The 23,868-nt window shown below is 36.2% G+C and overlaps 2 protein-coding genes across 2 annotated transcripts; both read right to left on the bottom strand.

Annotated features, from left to right (window-relative positions):
* Positions 1-5,336: 5,336 nt before the first annotated feature.
* LOC142353736 (uncharacterized) lies at positions 5,337-11,937 on the bottom strand. Its single transcript, XM_075406080.1, has 7 exons — positions 11,709-11,937; positions 11,095-11,309; positions 10,353-10,588; positions 7,355-7,522; positions 6,712-6,895; positions 6,171-6,395; positions 5,337-5,828 (listed from the first exon to the last, which is right to left on the bottom strand). The coding sequence occupies exons 1-7, from the start codon at positions 11,750-11,752 to the stop codon at positions 5,659-5,661; spliced, it is 1,242 nt and encodes a 413-aa protein (XP_075262195.1). The 5' UTR covers positions 11,753-11,937; the 3' UTR covers positions 5,337-5,658.
* Positions 11,938-14,810: 2,873 nt separating this feature from the next.
* LOC142353545 (uncharacterized) lies at positions 14,811-23,868 on the bottom strand. Its single transcript, XM_075405806.1, has 6 exons — positions 23,281-23,868; positions 22,709-23,012; positions 18,779-18,979; positions 16,620-16,798; positions 16,137-16,289; positions 14,811-15,657 (listed from the first exon to the last, which is right to left on the bottom strand). Exons 1-6 carry the CDS (start codon positions 23,473-23,475, stop codon positions 14,959-14,961), a joined length of 1,731 nt encoding a protein of 576 aa, XP_075261921.1. The 5' UTR covers positions 23,476-23,868; the 3' UTR covers positions 14,811-14,958.

A 23,868-nucleotide genomic window follows, 5' to 3' on the forward strand; every position in this document is an offset into this window, starting at 1 on the left:
CGGTTTAAAAAAAGACCTCAAGATCGAAAAATAAAATTAAAGCAACGCTTCTTGAGCTGACTTTGATTTTAATTAAAAAATCGGCTTATCTTCAGAAGGATTTTTCTTGAAGTTGTAGTTAACCATATGCAAACATCGGTTCGCTATTTATTTGTTTATTGACTGATCTCATAAAAAGTTATGGAAAATTTTGTTCAGAAAATTTTGTTCATTTTTTGGCACAAATTAGCACAATTTGAAATATATCAAAATGTCATCTTTACAACGGTTATTTTTATTTTTCTGAAAGGTTTAATTAATGAAACTCAGTGATAATTTATAAAGAAAACGCATGTTCCTACATTTACATATTTTGAAGTGCAATCAGCAAAAATAGCTTCAAAATTACCAATGAAACTTCATTAATACTGATTTCACTCACCAGCATTCATATTGATATTTATATCTAAGTCATCAAAACTCAAATCCGAATCAGTTCTTCCGTTGATATTAATTGTAGCATTGAATGTTCTTGCCAATTCAAGAACAAATGAGTGAAATCTTGCTCCCACAAACCACATGTAAATTAGAAAAAATATAAGAAGCAAAATAACAACGAACGATTTTGTAAACCAGCTTGGAAGATATGCCAATAAAGACTGTGTAATCTCTATGAATTCTGGATCTTTATTTTTGTGCCAAATTGCTACAAATTTTTTCCGACGCCGACCAGAATAAAACACAGGATTTGCGCCCGTTAATAGGTCAGAATAAACGCGCAACTCCATATTAGACTTCACCCATGGTCTTTGAATTTTGGACAATTCGGCTATGCAAAATTTCATTAACTCTTGCTCGTTTTCATTAAGTGCCGAAGAAGTTTGCCGAAGGTATCGCCATATTGCACGACCATTGACTTCATCTCGACAAAAAATATATTCTCGATTATTATCGTGGTTGATTTCGATCTCGTTTTTGGTTAGTACACTACTGGACGTTTGATCACCCGGCCGACTTTCAGCAATTGGCGACATAACTGACAGCCGGTCTATTGTGTTTTCCAAATAGGTGGCCACGTTTTGTCGACTAGTTGATGCTTTTCGAACCGTGATTCCTTCATTGTCGGCTCTGTAGGTCGAGTTGAGATGCGAGGTGTTCGGGTCATTTTCGGGCGATTGTGACAATTCCTGAATGAATGAAGGTTCTTTTGAGCTTCGACGAGGATTAAAATCGCTCATAGGCATTGGCTGCGTTCGACTATGTGTATACGCGGGTGTTGAAGCCCCAGAGGGCAAAAAATTGGTCCCGGACGTTTCTCCATTACCATTTAGGCGCTCCAAAAGCCGTTGCTCCGTAATAACCGAATAGTTGTGTTGATTAGGATCATAGTTGCTTGACCCGGGGTTCGAAAACCTTTTCATTCAGAATCAAAGAATGCAAATCGGGTACAAAAATGACGTAAAAATTTGGTTGTTACGTAATATTGAATCAGTTGTTCACGAACGTCTACCTAACTTAAGTTAGTTTTGTGACCAGTTTGATTCGCATGGCCAACGCGTTTTAAAGTATGGTTACAAAAACTGTTTTAACAGTTAAACTAGTTTTCTTTCTTGTTTTCATAAGTTTTCTTTCTTGTTTTCATAAGAGAACAATGATAAGCATGAGTTTATTCTACAGTTTTCATTTTCGAGAAGCTTGAAAAGTAACACAACGCACCTCAAGTGAATCGAATGAAAAGTTCGTGTTGGTAAAGTGCGTTTTATTGAGTTGAAGAAAATTGAGCTGTATATATCAACGATATTAAAATGATTCATTTATTCCTGCTTAACGCTGTGTGCTGAAAAGTGAACCGCAATCAACGAATTTGGTGCAGTGACTAATTAATGAACATTTAAAAACATAACAAAACAAAAGAGGTCTTCGGCTATACTAGCAAAAATTCTGAAAGCAAGACTAGTTCATCGCTCTACACAAAGAAAAAATTTCTTGGCGATGCCTGGAAGTCTATATACATGATGACCGTAGCCAATATTAAAAATTGAATTCACCATCACTTAAATCTGGAGAGTGCTACAAAAAATTATGGGAGTCTGTAAACTTACCGTTGACCCAAGTAGTGGCCAGGAGCAATTGCTTCAAAATTGCAAAAAAAAAATTGATTGTGATCATTCTAGGCCGCAAGAGGTTGAAATCTGATGTTGCATGTATGGAAAATTTGCCCACCTCTCGACCAAAAACGCATGTAGTTGACGAACCAAAACACAAAAACTAATCATTTCCAATGGTAGGCGCATAGAACCTAAAACTTGCTACATACGGACACTTTGCATCGCTCACGATAGTAGCCTATAATTTGAACATGAAAAAGATATATAAGACTTTTTACCTTCCCTTTGAAGCGAAAACGCATTAAGCAATACCGCTCCCCTTGAAGGAAAAAGACAAACAAATGCTCAAATAATATCTACAACAGCAAAATGAAATACAGACAGCTAAAAAACGGTTAAAAAAGCCTAAAACATGTTAAAATATGAAATTTTTGAAAGACCAAAGACCTTGTAATTTATAATTATCCGACTCTTTTCTGTTTGGGCATGTGAGATGCACCTCTGTCAAATTCACTTCTGAGTACAAGGAGAAGTGTCAAAAAACAGCGACGATGATGAAGATGACCCCGCCTTAGTTGGGAGATGGAATTTTATGCTCAACTGGGTTTTTTATCAGTCAATTTTCGCCGATCGATATATTCACCAAACTGAGTTGTGAGCGGTATAATTGGAAAACCTGACAAGCGTAGAATATCAATTTAAGGAGATTTTAACTGAGTTTTGCTTTTCCTGACGAGTTATTGAGGTTCAAAGTTTTGCAAACATTCGACATATTTCGTAACTTTTGCAAAGTTTTCATCAATTTTGCTAAAAATTTGATAAAACTGCGGACAGGCATATCTTCTTATACTCTGGATAGGTCTATTTTTACCTCCTGAGGAACTGTTCTGGAACTGTTAAATTGCCAGCCTTTTGCTTATTAAAACCGATATTTATCAAAAAGACATGATTTATTTTCGTTATAATTGTAAAGATTTTCGTGGACCAAATTATTCATAACTTATGGCTCTTAAGTCTTTGAATAGATTTCTTTCATCTTTGTCAACTTTTTCACCTTAGTTCTGTAAACTTGTAGATTACTTGAAAAAGAAATATCAGTAAACTTTTTAACCTTGCCACACTTCTAATCTAATTCCCGTTAACTTGTAGCTTATTTCTATTTATAAAAGGTCATATCTTCTTGTAAGTTAAGCAAAAGCTAATCTAAGGACGGTTTTACGGTTTCGCTAACGGTTTCGTGACTTTGAAACTACGAGTTTTCAAATAAAAATTTGGTAATTTTTGACAATTTTTCTGTATGTTTTGTTGGTCAGCTATCAAAAATCAGATCAACTTCAGATCCCTTTGCCCTTGAATGAAGGCGCAGTTGAACAAATACAAAATTTTCATTGGATAACTTACAGTTTTAATGGTTACGACACTTTTCAGGCAATTTTCTCTGAGTTTTCGTTTAAATCACGTTCTTTTTGTAGTCGTATAACATTCTCAAAAAAGACAGCTCTCATTGGTTTCCTATGCACGTACAAGTGATCATAATTACCCTCTTCAGTTGATGGTTTTAATTACTTTGAATTTATTTATATCAAAAACGTCTTCTATTGGTCATCTTTACTCGCAACATAGTCGCACTAATGGCAGGTGCCATCCACTTCCTTGTGTAGCACTAATCTCTACTTATTCAACCGACCCTTTTAGGACTTTGACACTGATTTTTCATAAAAGAAAATTGTGAGCTATTGATAATGATCAATTTTAGAGGTAATAATTTTTGTCTTTTCACCTTGCCCAAGAGAGACCTACACAATTGTTTCCATTAATCGCCTACTTTTAAGTTGAAAGTTTGTGGCAATTAATTACTTTTGAAGTTATTTGGTTTCAAAAAAATCAAAGAATATTTGAACACAGTCCCTTTCTCATCTTTTTGTGACTTGTTACCTAGTCTCGTTAAAGACAAGCAGTAAAGTACGTATTAATTGGTTTAGTTCAGGTTTTATCTAATACTATTTTGGCGCTGTTAATAAAAGTTTTGTAAAAAGATATTGCGTTTTGTTCGTAATTAATGTATGTTCTTTAATTAATTTTCTTTTTTTAGCGCTATTGTTGTCTTTTAGTCTCATTATTGGCAGGTTTCAAGGGTCCTCTGATTCCGCAATATTTTGTTCACTTTATGTTTATGACAATTTTTTCACTCATGCATCAATTATTTTCGAGCTGAACGTTAGTTTTTGAATGAGCCTGCTTCCGCGCCTACTTGTCAATACTAGAACCAATGTCTAGGAAATAAATGTGCTTTGAAAACTGCGTGGAAAAGTTAGAACTCTACGCAGAACTTTGATACAGGTAAATTTCTCGATCTGTATCAAAAGAAGGTTGAAACCAACAAATCAGTCCCCGTTTTCTCAGCTCAATGAAGTTTTTTCACTTATAAAGCATCCTTCGAGAGCAAAAAACAAAGGATGATCGACTCGTGTCCTTGCAATTGCTTCATAAAGACAGTAACTCCCATGTAAATGGTGTGCATGTACCCTACTATCAGTCTAGGACATTTTTAGAGCTGATTTTTGGTCAATTAAAAGAATTTGAGTGAACTTTTGGCACAATAAATTTGACGTTTCGCAACGTTTCGTTGGCGCTAATTAGCATCGACAGTATACTTATGAACAAAGGACAAAATGATGTACGTACAATGATCACGAATTTCGGAAGAACGTTAAAAATGACAATTTCTTGTTTGAAACGTGCAGTACAAACAAGAACTTTACCATAATTTCCATCAATTAGGAAGAGGAAAAATTAGAGCCCATACCTTTCGTTAATTGCAGTGCACTGCAATTGTTTACTCATTAAATTAAAACCTCAATTAATTCCATTGAAATTTAATTTAGCATCTGTCACATGGCACTTTTTAGATTGTAGATTGTGTGACGTTGGAATCTAAACTATTGAATATAGCCTCAATCAATCCAAAACAACACCTCATAAACTAGCTAAAATTGTTGACCTCAATTGAATCATTGAGCAACAGTGTGTCTTTGCCGAGCATTTGATTGCTTTAAATTGAACCACCAAACCATTGTCAGCATTTTACCAAAAATGCAGCAGCCAATTAGCACAAAAAGCTCTAAACTGCCAATTAGAACAAAAAGCTCTAAAAAAGCGAAAGAACATGTACGTCAAAAACTGACTCGTACGATTTTTAAATGTTGGGGCTGCTCCGCAAAGTCGATCTTCTAATTTTCAAAAGAAGTGTTAAGACAAAAATAGTGAATTGATATTCATTTATGCATAGTTCTTCACTTCACGTACAGAGTCATTAAAAAGAAAGTTTGTTAACTACACTGAAGGCCGAATCAATAATGTTTTGAGTAACTGGTTCGGGGGTAACTCTTCTTTCGTTCTTCAATGTTTCCAGATGTTTTTCTCGTTAACCCCCTTTCAGATTTCGTATCATTTCCTTTCAAGGCCCGCCAAAATCTCCAAAAACGGACGGAGCGCTTCATCCAGGCATTTTGGCCAACCAAGTGTTGTCAAAAACTGTCAACTGAGGAAAGAGAACGTAAATTTGATCAACTCAAGAGAGCTCTGGGTCTTTGGGATAGTCGAGTTTCTTCAGGGCTACTTTAATGGCCATTCTCTCTGACAGCGACACTTTGGATGAAGTGAGAAAGCTGTTCAACTCAGCTAGGAACTCATCCGACTCCAAAGTATCACTGCTCTCCTCGATAAAATTCATCAGTGTCTCTAAAACAGGCAGTTTTAATCTAAGTTCGACCTTACACATTGTCTCAGCTTTGAATGAAACGCAACAGTATTTTGGCAAAAAAGCTCAGTAAGGTTAGAAAAAACAAAATTTCTTTTTAAAAATGGCATCCCCATGACATCCCCATTTAACAGTCAGCAAAAAAAATTAGAAAAATTTCGGAAAATACGAAGTAAAATTACCAAAACTTCCAATGAAAGCCTTCTGAAAATTTAATCTATGATTTTATTTCGTCCAAGCATCAACAAATGCTGATATCAAGCATGTACTAACTCATTTTCTAGAAATAAACAGTTCATATACTTGTATCAAAATGAACTAACCATTCTGAGAATAAGCTGGCACACTTTTGATCCTCTCAATGGCCGAGTCTTTCACCTGCTTCAGTTGTTTAGTGATAGCCTCACTGTGTGCTAGTAATCTAACAGCATCCTGCTCACTCTTGCTTATCATTGCATTCTGAGCCTTCATGTGAGACAAGAGCTGAAGGTTCTCGTTCTCAACTTCCGATGCAGCCCTCCGAAGCTGTCTCAATTGATGGTCACGCTCTAGAATAAATCCCGCAGATCTCAGAAATGACGAGTTCTCAAAGAAAATAAAGAGGTTCTGACCATACAAAATTTTAAGCTGCTCTCATATCTGACTAATGCTACGGTAAAAATCGACGCCAAAAAAACAATCAAAACCTGTCTTCAAAAAATAACTAAAATCGATGAATTTTGATGAATACAACACCAAGACGTCTACAATTTCGATTTCAGTGCCCTCTTGCAACAATTGACAAAACCCCAAAAGTCAAGGGAGCATAGATCCAATTAAGCCTAGAAACTTAAGTATGCGATTTAAAAATGATATCCAGCTTACTTTTGTTGAATTCCAGGAACCGATCAGTAAAAATCGGGATCTGAAGAGGGTCAAAAGGGAAGGAGGAAGTCTCGCAGTTGGCAACTCCTGGGTCACCCGCGAGAGATGACAAAGCCACAGTAGAAGACGTTTCACCGATGCTAGAAGTTTGACTCTTTGATTTCCTTCCTATTTTTCGAGAGCCCTACAAAAAAGGCGCCTTGAAACCAAAAAACAAATTAAAGATTTCAAACGATACCAAAATAGTATTATATTCTCTGCTCGTATATAGAGAGCAGCCGCATTAAATTCATCGCTAATCCATTGCCTCATTTTATAGCTACATTCAACATAACCGACTACATTGGTCGAATTGCTCTCAAACGACGGGCCAGCGGTTGGCTTCGCTATTAACTGTTTACCAAAAAGTTAAAGCGCCAGACGATAAATCGGTCAAGCCAAAAATCGCATAACAGAAGACTTCGTTTGAGAGCAATTAGCAACTGCTGGAAATTTTCTTCTAACTTACCACCATTACACAGAAGCAAAAACCAATAAACGTCAGTGAAAATTTTGACAGCTACGATGTTGCTCCGACAACGTCACACCACATCATTCGTTATTCCCAGCCAACCAAAAGCTAGATGCAAGACAACAAACTGACCTTTTGATCTTCAGAAGTTGCGACATTTTTGGATTTTCGCCCAGCCTTGGAAGCGGCTGACTTCTTGAGCTTCATCTGTTTGTACATCTGACCCTCTTGACTTGCAGAGAATCTCTCCATCTCTTGTTCATACCGACGTCTATCCGCATCTTGCCTCTCAATGAACGGCTAAATGCAAATATTCGATCATTTACTTGTCAATTTAGATAGTTGAACTTTCTAAAGCAGCTTCCATCTCAACTTTTTTGAAAAAAAATCATGTTTGTTTACAAACATAGCAAAACTAAATTTTTTTCACGAGCGGAAAGGATACAATTCCAAATTTCTATCTAGAGATCGGGTGAATGAAATCGATGAGTAAATCTTGACGAAAAACTGCACCTCTCGAAACATTTTGTCACAGCTTTTTTTAGGAAGCTTATCAATTGCAGAGAATTTAGAAATGGTATATTGGTTATCCTGAAATTTAACAACCGAAAGTTGAATGATTTCTGACCATTTACCGAACTTAATTGTTTCAACGTAATTTTGAAAACACGTGTTCTTGATCACAATTTCTCAAATAATCATAACATCGTTGATACCATTTTTCGCAAAAAAAAAATATTTTTAAACTCTCATGTGTAATCTTTAAACAATAAATTATTTAACATATAAAACACAACAGATAAAACTCCAGAAGAGATGATTTAGTTGTTGGAAACAAACAGAAGAAATGAGCAAGAAAACTATATCGAGAACCGAGTTTGCAGAAGAAACCGAGGGGCTCATGAAAAGCAAGATCCACAAAAAATATTGAAGTTAAATTTTCTCCGTACAAACAATTCTAACTTTTTTGCAAACTTTAACAGCAAAATAATTCTGCAACTTTGCTAACCGCGAAAAGGTTAAGAAAACATCAGATCAAAAAGAGCAAATAAAAAAACATAGCTGGCATATTGCCAGAAAATAGCCGCAATAGATTCGTAGATTGGCAGTCAAAAAAACAGTAAAAAAGACAGACCAAAAAAATTCGTCTTTCATTGAAGGCTGATCTGTTATATTTTGATTAAAAATCTGTATAAGTTATTGCTGCCTCTATTAGCTGATCTCAAATAACCTTCATTTAGAGTGACACACACCCATTTGACCTTATCTCTTTGAATTCAAGTAAATAAAAGTCAATTTCAAATTGAGGAAGTCATTTTTGAGAGTGAGGTAAGTCAAGTGTGATCAAAAATTTAATCAAGCGCATGAACGAAAAAACTCGCTCCACTAAGAGCGAAAAATGACGTCACACATGCAATTCAGTTGAAATTGCATGAACGAATGAACAAAAAGTGGCTGTGACGTCATATGGTCGTAACAAAAATCATGACGACGAAATAAAAAAACATAGCAGGACAAGTCCTGACGTACAATTCAAAGAATTTTCATTGACTTAACAGAAAAACTAGACCAAGAATGGACTATGAGTGACTTGAGAAAACCATTTTGAAAAAATCAGATCAAAAAATAAGAAAAAAAACAGAAAATCAATGTCAAAATGCCGCATGTGAACAAAAAAACCACTTGCGAGAAATGGTTTTCAATTCAAACAAAAAAACTAGGCCTAGAATGAGCTGTGAATGGATTGTGAAAACCATTTAGAAAAAAATCCGATCCAAAAAATCGAAAAAACAGTAAAAATCAGAATCAAATTGCCGCATGTGAACAAAAAACCACTCCCGAGAAACCGAATTTTTGTTCAAACACCGTTTTCTCACTCTACTTTAAAATTAGAGCGATAAAAATTCACGCCGCAAAACCACTCGCTTTTTCGCTCCATTTCCTGTTTCGGCGTGACCAAAATCACTACTCCAATTTGACTTCAAAAATCATGAAAATGTGTGAACAGATCTTAAAAAAAAAAGACAGCGCCCCAATACAATTCAAATTCTTTGAATTGTAAAAACCAAGAGAAGGCCAATAATAGCCCCAGCTATCGCTGTGCGGCTATTAACAAAAAAATGGAGCAAAAATCACTAATACTTGAAAGCGTAGAAGGTTGGAATAGATTCCAACAATCACTAATTAGACTTTGGAACACGAACCAGGCCAAAACAAGCTGTTAATAATTTTCTTTTCAACCAATTTGAAAAACTACCTCATAGTAGACATATGGGAGCACTTAAATATCAATTCTATATATAAGAACATATACAAATGGCCTCAGTTCAGTCATCATATCTAATATGTAACAAATAACGCATGATGATTGGTCAGTTAATATTTTTGAACAAGTATTTAACCTAACAGTTTTACTGCTTCTTAGAAGAAAACTACTAAAGAAATGCGAATCATTTAAAACAGAAAAGCAGCTGCTAGACTGATGGACAAGAGCTGCGAAATAAACCGCTGAGATCCCATAGACATCAAAATCACAAAAAAACAACTGCAGTTAAAATATCACCATGATTTCAAATTATCCTCATTGTCAAATTTAACTTCAAGCACTGATGTCTTTCAAGTACCATTGCCGCAAAATTATCAAGCTAGAGTGACCTTCATTCAATTAAGTGTTTACATTCTGAAACTATATTTAGTAAGTGAATGCAGAAGTAAATTTATTGGGTAAGGTAAGTCATGTATAGTTAAAAATTTATCATACCAATTGACAAAAAAACCTATACATAAAGCAGTAACACATGACGTCACGCACACAAATTTAGTAGAAGAGTGGTTGAAGTCACTAAAAAGGTCGCACGTTGACTTCTTGGCGCGTGGTCAGATGGTCTCAACAAAAACAGGGACCACGACGAACTAAAAAAACCACGATGAGAACATCAATAGCCTCCGCTACCGCTTCGTGACTGTTAAAAAGAAAAGAGTAGAAAAAGAGGACGTTTCACTGTGTTCTACTAATATCAACTTAAGTTATCTCAAAAATTTCCCAAAAGAGCCAACCAAATATTGCACTCAAGTGACACATCTATGAAGTCAGTTTTCATTATAAATTTCGATAGATCAACTAATTTACCTTTTTCTCGTTTTCACTCATGGTCTTCCACCTGGATGACAGAAGGGTGGCCACTTCTTTGAAAGCCATGCCCTTGAACTTGGGTGACTCGCTCTTCATGAACCAAGCATAGCCCATGATTGGACGTTTGGGGGGCTTGATAGCAGCAGCCGCAGCCACCAGTGCTTCATCTTGTTGAGATGACGATGATGGTGACTTGCGACTTTTTGAAGATGTCTCACTAGATTTGCCTTTTCCTAGAAAAACAAAACTCGTAAACAACGATTTTCACTCTCGCCTGCCAATATTGTATTGATACATTTCTATTTTACACAATGAGTAATCCCATCCTACAGTTTGGCCGTGATTCGTGTCATGTGGTTACAATTGATTAATAACCTTTTTTACGACACAAATTTGCCAACTAACAAATTTTAAGAAACTAAGTCTGCAAAATTTATTTACCAAAACAATTTAATGACTTGCTATGACTTGTTATGACTACCTAAAAGACAAATATTAGTCTCAAGAAAATATTTAAACATTTTAGCCTTATCTGGATGAGTACCTACAAACGTTCGTTATAATTTATTTGAAAAAAATTGAAGAACCTTTCTGAATTCACGAATTTCGGACTCAAATTGCCCGATCATAACTCGGGGAAACACTGCGATCTCTCATTCTAAACGAACTATTGTGTACAATTATTTTTGGATCATGTCAGTTAAGCCCTCTGTTGGCCACTTTTCTTTAAACCAGATACCTTTTGAGGTCTTTGCAGTGGAATCTGCAGCTGTTTTGCGTCGTTTTCTGTTTGCAGCAGAAGTGCCTTTCTCATCCTTGCTCTCCTCTCCACCATTGCCACTTTCCGAGCCCCCAGAGCCTTTGTCATCGTCATCGCTGTCATCACCACCTCCCGATTCACCATCTCCAGTTTCCGACTCACCTCCACTCGACTCATTGTCATCGTCCGGAGGTCTGAAAGATGTTAAGCATCGGAATTAGCGTGACACTCATTGAAGATCGTTTACGAATAGTAAAGCCGGCTCTATTATGACTACTGTTCCACTTTTACAACCCTGTGGAGTGAATTATGACATGGTGCTACTTTTTTCAAGCAAATGAGCCTTAACACATTTTGACTTGATTCAGCAAGTTTTGCTCTGCTAAAGATTTGCATGCCCTAAAGAGAGCCCATCAATTACTACAATAATCAATCATAAATCCAATTCCAGAATATTAGAACAAAAATTGCCACTAGCTTGAATGCAAGTCTAGTAAAAGATTCGGATATTACAGGGCATAAAAAGCAAATAGAAAGTTTGTCCAATTGAGAGGTCAAAATAGCAACGCAGTGAGATGAAATAAGTCTCTTACTGGTAATCCAAGTCTTCACTGCTTTCACTGTCTTCGGCGTCCATTACAAAAAGTGAAAACGCAGCAGCTCTCTCCAATTGCTAAGCACCAAATTTATCTGAAAAGATCTCGTGTATCTGGCGTAATGCAGCAGTCATTATGTACAGTTCATACATAATTTCCAAAAAAAAGAATTTTATTTCCTTGCACCAAAGTTCATTAAATACCTGCTAATTTTTGCATCTTTCATACTTTTCTGTCACATTCAGTAGCCTGTTGCGAATACAGCCCCTTGTTATTGCTATGCATCACGCAGGAACATAGCCGACAGATTGCCGGAAAATAGCCGCTTGTGGCCTTCCATGAATTGAAACAACTAAAGAAATAAGATAGACAGATCGACCACAAGTCCTTTAAAAGACAACTAGACTTTTTTGGGTTAAATTTTTATGAAATACATACGCTCTACAAGGAAAAAGCCCAAATAGAGATTTTTCAAAATTAATAGTCGAAATCAAAAACTCAAGACTCTAATACTCAAGAATTAGGGCAAATACTTTGGCACTACTTTGACCTAAAAGCCATTGACCTAAAAAGAGAACAAATGACGTCACGCGCACAAATTTTAACTATTGATATTTAGCTAGTAAATGTTCACAAAATTCAAACTTCATTAAAAGAGTTTAGAAGTCAATTTTTTAGTGAGGTAAGTCAAGCCATTGACCTAAAAGCCATTGACCTAAAAAGAGAACAAATGACGTCACGCGCACAAATTTTAACTCCAAAGCAGTAGAAGTCATAGAAAAAAGTCAATAGTCGCAAGAACCATCGATGGAGAGGACGAATTGAAAAAACCACGATGTCACCAATACTAGCCACTATCGCTTCGCGGCTATTAAGACAAAATAAAAAAATCACGAAAAACATCATTAAAAAACGTGGGCAAAATTCGAAGACGCCCGCTTCGGCACCATTAAATGGCGCGTTTTCATTCAGATTGTGTATTTAAGCTATCTGTGTATTCAGTTTCTAGATTGAATGTAAAGGATCAGTTTTAATACCAAACAGTATTTTCTCTGAGCTACATATATATAGAGCTTTGCGTTGCTGAGTGAAATAAAATCTCCAGATAAAACGCAAAACAAAAAAAATAAAAGGACAAGTCTTCAAAAATAATTCAAAAAATTAAGAAAAAATGAATATTAGCATACGTTATATGAATGAATTAGCATTCTCGAAACTCCTAATTTTTCTCTTTTAAAATGAGAAATCAATGGACTGAAAGACTCGGATCAGCAAAAAAATTTCTTCGTCCCAAAGAAACAAATCTTTAAACAAGAGAAACAACCGACTAAAGTCGGTCGAAAAGCTCTCAAAAGACTGACGATCCAGTTGACAGAAATTACATGACGAGTGATTCATCGAAAATCAATGAATGGTTCGGGGAGGATATTTCCTCGGCACCGCTAGTTGCAACAGCATTCACATCGAAGCCGTTTTCAATTAGCACCTGAAAAGACTACAAATATGAGAAACGGAAACATTAAAGCGACTACAAAACCTCAATCGAGTTGTGAAAGCAGAAAATGTAGCAAAATTAATTTTTAAAACGCCGTGCTTTGCGTCCAGAAACATCATTCGACCAATATCTTTCGGATGACATTATCTCTATAAATCGGATCAATGACATTTAAATTGAGACCTCAGATGCATGTTGACAAAATGCAAGTAGGAAGATCACTAATTCATATAATTTCATTTACTGCCTAACAGTAATGTGTATATTGTGTGTGCGGGCAGAGAAGAGAATAAGCGTCCACGAACTAAACTAAGTTACTATGTAGCTGGGTTCAGTATAGAGCGAGCGCGTGGCTTAAGCTTAATTGAGGTGCGAGGGCGTGATCGGTGAATGACACACTTAGAGACCGGTGAGCCGTAAGGCTCTATCTAAGAAAAACTTGATGCTCTCCGGGTTTACATGTTTTTCCTTTTTTGAGGCCGAAATGTTAAATGGTCAGAGGAAAAAACGGTCTGACGACAAAATGGTAGACAATCTAGACAAAAAAATAGAGCAAAAAAATTTTATTGGTGGCAGAAGCAGTTTTCCAAATTTCAAGCGGCGTTTACCTCCGATTTATTTTTAAATTGAGTGACCATCCTCAAAATAAAAAAAAAACCATTAAGCCCACTCCCGCAAAGAGAAAAAATCTTAAAACGCAAAAATTGACCTCATACTCTCTTTTTCAGCTTGAATTTACACCTAGCAATTGCAGCAACTTCGATTGAACAGTGCCATAAACAGTTTAGAGATTGCACCGCCTCAAATTAATGCTCGCTGTTCCGTATTTTTATACGGTTTATATAAAGTTAAAACACTGCGCAAAAGCTGTTTCACATTAGATAACACCTATGATTGGGGTTGAATTGGCATTTATTCAAAAATTTGTCTTCAACGGGATATCACCTACATAACTTTTCGCATTGCCCTATAAAATACCTAAGCAGATTTCTGCCCGAAAAGAAGCAGTTGAAGAAGAACACTAGCGAATTCTGATTTGAAATACTTTTCTGCCATGCGTTAATACACCAAAACGGAGTCCGGTTCTCAAGCAAAGACCGCCCGCCAATTAAATCGTGATGGACGACTCTAATGAACGTCTTTTTCTAGTCAAAAAACGAGTCAGATTTCACCAATTGCACACGACATTAGAAATTACATGACGAGTGATTCATCGAAAATCAATGAATCCCACGCACACTCAGATTTGTCAAGTTGGTAAAAACCCAAGTTAATGGAACCCACGGCACTTCATGCATTGTAAAAATTGATGAAAATTGTCAGCAAACCTTTTGGGCGAAGGCACAATAGCAATTTAACAAAAAACCAACCCAAAACTATTTTCATGCCTTATCATTCAAACGATTTGGGATGAATACAAAAATTAGAAAAAAAAATCGACAATAATGAAAAAGCTTAAAATTACATTTCCAAGCAATCTTCTGCCTCTACGTGGGCTATCAAAAGCAAAAAACATTAACCTGGTCTGGCACAAAGTTTGTGCTGACTTAATTGATTGTAACCCAAAAATCAGAACGACAGATAGATCCGCGCATAAAAAAAACTAACATTAAAATTTAAATTGCACATTTAATAAATAAATATATAGAAATAAACAAAATTAAGAAATTTCAGTATAGATTTTATTCATCAGGCGATAATTAGGGAAAAGAAGCTTTTGAATGCAGAGTTTTAAGTTTTCGTTTTGACACTTTACAAGGCCAGTTCGGGGCAGCACAAGAAATCTAGCAAAGTGTTAGGTAAATTCAGCAACGCGAAGAAACCTCTCGATTGAATAAGTTTCTGAGCTGAAAACTGCGACCGAATAAATATACGAACCAAGTTTTTCAACTTTCTTGGCTCATTGGGCAAAACTTGTGGGAATGTCTGTTCGAATCTCATGCACTTATTCACGTTTCCCGTCAGGGTTAGAACCAATCGTAACGTTTGTTCAGGAGTTGCAAAGTGCTTAATCAGCCAATCATCGATGAGAGCGCAATGTTCAATGTCACTATGCGAGTCTCGGCAGCTCTCAAAAAGCGACGTCGGGTCTAATCCACAAATTAGAAGAAGTTGTAACATTTCGTTACTTTTTGCCATGTACATGTGGCGTGATCTGATAATAGCACCGTGACGCACTAACAAATTGCACATATCAACCCTATTGTTGCTTATGCAGAACTTCAATGGGTCGTCTTTATTTGGGTCAGCGTTGGCATCTAACAAGAGTTTGATGCATGTTTCATGGTTCCAGAGAGAAGCCAGAAATAGTGGTGTTTTCAGTCGGAGATTGGTGACTGATCCAAAATGGGTAAACGTGTAACTGGCTGATCCACTCTGGTTCGGGGAGGATATTTCCTCGGCACCGCTAGTTGCAACAGCATTCACATCGAAGCCGTTTTCAATTAGCACCTGAAAAGACTACAAATATGAGAAACGGAAACATCAAAGCGACTACAAAACCTCAATCGAGTTGTGAAAGCAGAAAATGTAGCAAAATTAATTTTTAAAACGCCGTGCTTTGCGTCCAGAAACATCATTCGACCAATATCTTTCGGATGACATTATCTCTATAAATCGGATCAATGACATTTAAATTGAGACCTCAGATGCATGTTGACAAAATGCAAGTAGGAAGATCACTAATTCATATAATTTCATTTACTGCCTAACAGTAATGTGTATATTGTGTGTGCGGGCAGAGAAGAGAATAAGCGTCCACGAACTAAACTAAGAGTTTACCCGTTAAGCGTTTACCCACATTTTTAAGTGAAAGCTTAACTCTCCTCTATGCCCGCACGTCATATACATATTTCTCCTAACACGTCTAAATGTTTAAAACTTGTTTGTTCATGAGCTCAATGTATTAGTATGAAAGAGTGTTAGGTCACCTGGAGAGCCTCGACATTGTGTTTGAATACTGCCAACTGAACAGGAGTCATTCCAGAATAGTCTGTGATCTTCTTCCTGTCTGTGACTGGGATGAGTGCTTTGAGACATGCAATGCTATTGGCCCACACAGCTGTGTGTAAGGGAAGGAGTCCATCCTTGGAAACTGTTTCCTTTATCCTCAGTAGGCAAAAATGACCAAAAATTGATATTGGCCAATAAAAAGTTTTCGAAAAATTTAATGAAAATTTACCTTCAAAAGTTAGAAAGTTTTCTAAACGTTTTCTAAAAGTTTTTCATACGTTATTTTATATTAATACGTTTAGAAATTAATTATGTCGTTTTAAAAAATATTATGTTTTTAAATAATGTAAACCCCACCTCTCATTAGGCTATATGAAACATTTTTTAATTAGAAAGCACTCATAAGTTGACAAAAACGTACGAAAAAAAGGATTACTGCGAGTAAAAAGGAAACAGATGCGATCCTTGTTGCTGATGTTTGGATCTGCAGCGTAGTTGATGAGAAAAGTCACACAGTCCACGTGGTTCTTATTCGCAGCTATGAATAGCGGAGTTTGGCCCGAAATACTGTTGGAAATATTTGCCCTTCCATCGTGACGTAATAATATCTCCACACAGGAAACGTGACCGTATTTACACGCTGAAACGAATCAGAAAATGAGCTCCCAAAAAATTTGATCGCTTCGCTCCTTGAGTAGCTTACAACACAATAAAACACAAATGAGTAGCATACAAAATCTAAGTACAATCTTTTCATAGTTTATAACAATCTAAAAAGAGCACACCAGACTCCATTCAAATGTAGGAAGTAAAATGCACTATTATTAGCCCGCAAAATGATAACTATAAGAAGTGGCAACATGGAGATGTCTGGAAGAAAATGGAACATTTCTTGACAGTTAACTAAATCAATCATGCAACATTATCTCACTGACTGTAATGGGCCAGGCCAAGCTTGTTTACTCTCAGGTAATAAAACATAGATCAGACTGGTAGTAGATACCTGGTGCAAAAAATCAACATAGCCTGCAGACTGCCAGATAATAGCGGTGAAGTTGACCGTTAAAGGGAAAAGGGGAAAAAGAAACAACAAAAGGACTACCGTCGGAAAATATGCTCTCGATTGACAGACAAGATGCTGCAAAATATCCGACCAAGAAGGAATTCGAACACCCCAACCGCCGTTCTAGGCCTCAGAGTAAAGTATTAATTACTCCTCTATCAGGTCCTTGTGATCACTTATCTTACAATTAGTTTTGTTTTAGGAAAACGAGCAATTTAGATCACGCAAAAATCAAGCACTCAGGCGTGAAAAGGGCACTCGAGAAATGTATTGAAAGAATGTTCCAGAATTAAACAGCCAATCACATATTTCCCATAAAAAAGAAAAACATTTACAATAATAACTTATTATTCAATAATAGCTTCTAACTTTGTTCGAGAGCAATAAAAATTCAAAATCTAAAAATTTTCACGAAAACTCTATCGGTAACCAATCCGACATACACAAACTAAACCAAATTAATACAGGCAAGGCAAAAACAAAAATTAAAATTACAAAAAATACAACATTGTTTCGACCGTTTCAATGAAAAACTGACCCACCTCGCGTTCTATCATTTTTTTCTTTTTTTAAAAAAATGATCCACCTAAATAGCAGATTGAGGACGAAAAACTATCGCAAAACGTTCAGAAATTTAAGAAATAAGCAAAAACAATCAAAATCGACAAAAAATAGCCAAATATCAAGAACATGTGAATATCAGCACTGATTACCTAAAAAGGGTCCTAGAGCATCTAAAAACACCATAATTATCCAAAAAAAAACAACGAATGTCCCAAAAACTAGAGGATACAAAAACTGGTGAAAAGGCAAAATGACAAAATAACTTAAAATTGCACGCAAAAGTCTGATCTGCGTTTTAGATGGTCAAAAAGTCTTCCAAACGCAACTGAAAACTAATTTGGCCAAATATTAGAAAGCTGAACGTGAGAAAAAAAATCTCTCGCTTATCGCGGTTACCGATCTCGAAAAACGGTATGAACAAAAACAGTAGTCTTTTCTCTCTGCTTTTCAATTTGCTCAACAACAAAAGAAAATCTATTAAGCTTCACGCGCGGCACTGAATTTTACATACTGTTTCAGGACCACTCCACCGATTTAAACAAAATAGATCACTATACTCCTCTTTGAGTAGTAAAAAACAACGAAGAGACCAATAATCGCGCTCAAACTATCGCTTCGCGGGTATTAATTACAGACAACAAATTGAAGTTCGTTAATCCCAGTTCAATAATACTGGACTTGAGGTGAAATCTGTTTTCAAGTCATGCTAAAATTGCTATGGAGCTTAATTTTGAGGTCCAGAGTTTGAAATAAAACTGGCATCGTATGTACTGGAATCTGGGTTTTCAATGCCAAAAACCCAAGATTCATTTATTAAATAATGCGTTTCCAAAAGACATTTGTAGCCATGAGAAAGATCAAATTTAGATGGAAAAAGAACAACTGAAAAGCAAGAGTTCCCACAACGCTCAGGTGGATAATCGATGGAGGGACAAAATTTTTGTGCGAATGATTTCGCAGATGTATGAAGACCTAATGACGTATGTGACTGACCAATATAGATAGGAGTTTCTCCCAGATTGGTGAGTATGTTTGTGTGTGCCTTTGCCTTTAGGAGCATCTGTATCACTTGTCTGTTGCCTTGTCTGGACGCCTCATGTAGTGCCGCCCACCCGTGGTGTTCCCTATGGTCCACATCACAATCACTTTCTTTCAACAGCAACCCTATCATCTCCAAGTTCTCATTCTGAACAGCTGAAACAAAAAGACTGAAATAAAACGAACAGGTAGCAATAATTTACGGCTAGTTATTGTGATCACTTAGTCATATAAAACGTCGAAAAGCTATGTACTGTTAAGAAGAATTGGCGAAACTGAAATAAAAATCATAGCCGCTATCGCTTCGCGGCTACTAATAAAAACATAGCTGGCAGATTGCCAGAAAATAGCCGCAATAGATTCGTAGATCGGCAGTCTAAAAAAAAACAGTAAAAAAGACAGACCAAAAAAATTTATCTTTTCATTGAAGGCTGATCTGTTATATTTTGATAAAAAATCTGTATAAGTTATTGCTGCCTCTATTAGCTGATCTGAAATAACCTTCATTTAGAGTGATACACACCCATTTGACCTTATCTCTTTGAATTAAAGTAAATAAAAGTCAATTTCAAAGTGAGGAAGTCACTTTTGAGAGTGAGGTAAGTCAAGTGTGACCAAAAATTTAATCACGCGCATAAACAAAAAAACTCGCTCCACTAAGAGCGAAAAATGACGTCACACATGCAATTCAATTGAAATTGCATGAACGAATGAACAAAAAATGGCTGTGACGTCATATGGTCGTAACAAAAATCATGACGACGAAATAAAAAAACACAGCAGGACAAGTCCTGACGTACAATTCAAAGAATTTTCATTGACTAAACAGAAAAACCAGACCTAGAATGGACTAAGAGTGAATTGAGAAAACAATTTTTAAAAAATTCTGATAAAAAAAGAAAAAAAAACAGAAAATCAATGTGAAAATGCCGCATGTGAACAAAAAAAACCACTAACGAGAAATGAAACTTTAATGGGCCCACAAAAAACTGGGCCTAGAATGAGCTTTGAATGGATTGGGAAAACCATTTAGAAAAAAATCCGATCCAAAAAATCGAAAAAACAGTAAAAATCAGAGTGAAATTGCCGCATGTGAACAAAAAACCACTACCGAGAAATGAAAATTTAATTCAAACAAAAACTAGGTTTAGAATGAGCTGTGAATAGATTGGGTAAACCATTTAGAAAAAAATCCGGTCCAAAAAATCGTAAAAAAACAGTAAAAATCAGAGTGAAATTGCCGCATGTGAACAAAAAACCACTACCGAGAAACCGAATTTTTGTTCAAACACCATTTTCTCACTCTACTTTAAAATTAGAGCAAAAAAAAAATCACGCCGCAAAACCACTCGCTTTTTCGCTCCATTTCCTGTTTCGGCGTGACCAAAATCACTACTCCAATTTGACTTCAAAAATCATGAAAATGTGTGAACAGATCTTAAAAAAAAAGACAGCGCCCCAATACAATTCAAATTCTTTGAATTGTAAAAAACCAAGAGAAGGCCAAACATAGCTGGCAGATTGCCAGAAAATAGCCGCAATAGATTCGTAGATCGGCAGTCTAAAAACAGTAAAAAAGACAGACCAAAAAATTGGTTTTTTAATTGAAGGCTGATCTGTTATATTTTGATTAAAAGTCTCTATAAGTTATTGCTGCCTCTATTAGCTGATCTCAAATAACCTTCATTTAGAGTGATACACACCCATTTGACCTTATCTCTTTGAATTAAAGTAAATAAAAGTCAATTTCAAAGTGAGGAAGTCACTTTTGAGAGTGAGGTAAGTCAAGTGTGACCAAAAATTTAATCACGCGCATGAACAAAAAAACTCGCTCCACTAAGAGCGAAAAATGACGTCACACATGCAATTCAATTGAAATTGCATGAACGAATGAACAAAAAATGGCTGTAACGTCATATGGTCGTAACAAAAATCATGACGACGAAATAAAAAAACACAGCAGGACAAGTCCTGACGTACAATTCAAAGAATTTTCATTGACTAAACAGAAAAACCAGACCTAGAATGGACTAAGAGTGAATTGAGAAAACAATTTTTAAAAAATTCTGATAAAAAAATAAGAAAAAAAACAGAAAATCAATGTGAAAATGCCGCATGTGAACAAAAAAAAACCACTAACGAGAAATGAAACTTTAATGGGCCCACAAAAAACTGGGCCTAGAATGAGCTTTGAATGGATTGGGAAAACCATTTAGAAAAAAATCCGATCCAAAAAATCGAAAAAACAGTAAAAATCAGAGTGAAATTGCCGCATGTGAACAAAAAACCACTACCGAGAAACCGAATTTTTGTTCAAACACCATTTTCTCACTCTACTTTAAAATTAGAGCAAAAAAAATTCACGCCGCAAAACGACTCGCTTTTTCGCTCCATTTCCTGTTTCGGCGTGACCAAAATCACTACTCCAATTTGACTTCAAAAATCATGAAAATGTGTGAACAGATCTTAAAAAAAAAGACAGCGCCCCAATACAATTCAAATTCTTTGAATTGTAAAAAACCAAGAGAAGGCCAAACATAGCTGGCAGATTGCCAGAAAATAGCCGCAATAGATTCGTAGATCGGCAGTCTAAAAACAGTAAAAAAGACAGACCAAAAAATTGGTTTTTTAATTGAAGGCTGATCTGTTATATTTTGATTAAAAGTCTCTATAAGTTATTGCTGCCTCTATTAGCTGATCTCAAATAACCTTCATTTAGAGTGACACACCCCCATTTGACCATATCTCTTTGAATTAAAGTAAATAAAAGTCAATTTCAAAGTGAGGAAGTCATTTTTGTGAGTGAGGTAAGTCAAGTGTGACCAAAAATTTAATCACGCGCATGAACAAAAAAACTCGCTCCACTAAGAGCGAAAAATGACGTCACACATGCAATTCAGTTGAGATTGCATGAACGAATGAACAAAAAGTGGCTGTGACGTCAAATGGTCGTAACAAAAATCATGACGACGAAATAAAAAAAAACATAGCAGGACAAGTCCTGACGTACAATTCAAAGAATTTTCATTGACTAAACAGAAAAACCAGACCTAGAATGGACTAAGAGTAAATTGAGAAAACCATTTTTAAAAAATTCTGATAAAAAATAAGAAAAAAACAGAAAATCAATGTGAAAATGCCGCATGTGAACAAAATAAACCACTAGCGAGAAATGAAAATTTAATTCAAACAAAAAACTAGGCCTAGAATGAGCTGTGAATGGATTGGGAAAACCGTTTAGAAAAAAATCCGATCCAAATAATCGAAATAACAGTAAAAATCAGAGTGAAATTGCCGCATGTGAACAAAAAACCACTACCGAGAAACCGAAATTTTGTTCAAACACCATTTTCGCACTCTACTTTAAAATTAGAGCGAAAAAAATTCACGCCGCAAAACCACTCGCTTTTTCGCTCCATTTCCTGTTTCGGCGTGACCAAAATCACTACTCCGATTTGACTTCAAAAATCATGAAAATGTGTGAACAGATCTTAAAAAAAAAGACAGCGCCTCAATACAATTCAAATTCTTTGAATTGTAAAAAACCAAGAGAAGGCCAATAATAGCCCCAGCTATCGCTGTGCGGCTATTAATAATAGCCTCAGCTATCGCTGTGCGGCTATTAATAATTGTTGAAAAATTGGTCGCTTACTCACAGGGGTAAAATTATTTTCCGCAAAATTTGCACCAAAACTAATTGATTAATGCGAATGACAGTAATGATATGAGATGAGAACTTCGCAAAATTTTCAAACAAAAATTGCTCCCTTCAGTAAGAATGAATGAACAAACTTGTTGATTAACCATTCAGGCTTTGCAATAACCAGACATGGAGAAGCAGCTTTAAGCGCAGCATTGAAAAATTAACGTAATGGTTATGCTAACCTATCGAAAGCGCAGTCAAGCCATCAATATTTGCCACATTTAGGCTACAATGGGCTTTGATGAGTTGCTTAGCAGCTGCAACATGCCCATGTTTAACTGCCAGGAATAATGGTGTTTCATTCTCTTCACTCAGGACATCCACGAATGTTCCCGCATGTTTGAGGAGGAATGCTAGAACCTCCGAGTCGTTTCTGGCAGCTGCCTCGTGTAAGGCCAGCCAGCCGCTCTTGCTTCCAACGTCTAAGAACTCCCCACTTATGGACATGTGGGGGGAACCATAGGGTGGAGATAGGTAGTCGGTTTCCTATTGATAAAAAAAGACAGAAATAAATCAAAATTTCATTTTTTTTCTGTTTGTATCATACATACACCGATAAATGAACGATTTATGGGATTAATCTGAGCTGTTCACATCAAGATAAACTTGCCAAAACATGAGCTAAACAGTCTGTCACAATCAACGTTCATCTTGCAAGATCCTTCACGCTCAAAATTTCTACTTGCATATTACCACAACTTATACAATAAAAACCTCTGATCTAAGAATGCGGACCGTATCTGGACTTACGTACCTCAGCATTAGCTACAGGAGCAACACCTCCAATTGCACCAATACCAATACTGCCATCAGGGTGGAATGTGGGCGAGGAAAAGACGGAATCAGGAGCTGATGACGATGACCCAGTATTGACAATGTTTGCATTGATTATGAGGTTGCGCAATCGACTGTACCACGACTCTAAGTGACCACTACTCTCACCAGCCATCTTTCTCAATTTATGGTCAGTATTAGACTAACACTTTGACTACTGGTTTTGTCTTGTGTATGCAAAGACTGGTTCCATCTACTGAACCGGTACCGATATTCTTTATTCTAGAGCCATTAGCAAACTAAAAAAATAAGATAACTATCTAGTCTCGCCTCCGGTTAGCATCAATTATAAACGAGAGAATCCTAATTTGTTCAGCTTATATATCTGAGACCATTTCCGGGTGCAAATAGGCTTCTGTAAGGGTCGAGTAAAATCCAATGGGACCAGTAAGAGAAATCAACTAATTCATGGGAGGGAAGCATTCAGAACGGATGTCCCTTTTATTATAGTAAATAGCTTGCATTTCAGGGAATTCATTTTAAGTACATGTCTCAATTCTTCCTTTAA

Source organism: Convolutriloba macropyga, chromosome 14, assembly GCF_964194025.1.
Source record: "Convolutriloba macropyga chromosome 14, txConMacr16.3, whole genome shotgun sequence".
Taxonomy (NCBI): domain Eukaryota; kingdom Metazoa; phylum Xenacoelomorpha; order Acoela; family Convolutidae; genus Convolutriloba; species Convolutriloba macropyga.

Bases quoted from the DNA above. Each gene is read 5' to 3' on its own strand.
- LOC142353736 (XM_075406080.1), bottom strand. From the start codon at position 11,752: ATGGACGCCGAAGACAGTGAAAGCAGTGAAGACTTGGATTACCA. The intron at 11,310-11,708 runs GTAAGAGACTTA...AACATCTTTCAG, and splicing joins AGTGAAGACTTGGATTACCA to ACCTCCGGACGATGACAATG. The intron at 7,523-10,352 runs GTAAATTAGTTG...ATTTGCATTTAG, and splicing joins TGAGTGAAAACGAGAAAAAG to CCGTTCATTGAGAGGCAAGA.
- LOC142353545 (XM_075405806.1), bottom strand. From the start codon at position 23,475: ATGGCTGGTGAGAGTAGTGGTCACTTAGAGTCGTGGTACAGTCGATTG. The intron at 16,290-16,619 runs CGCATCTGTTTC...GTTTCCAAGGAT, and splicing joins CAAACATCAGCAACAAGGAT to GGACTCCTTCCCTTACACAC. The intron at 15,658-16,136 runs GTGACCTAACAC...TAGTCTTTTCAG, and splicing joins ACAATGTCGAGGCTCTCCAG to GTGCTAATTGAAAACGGCTT.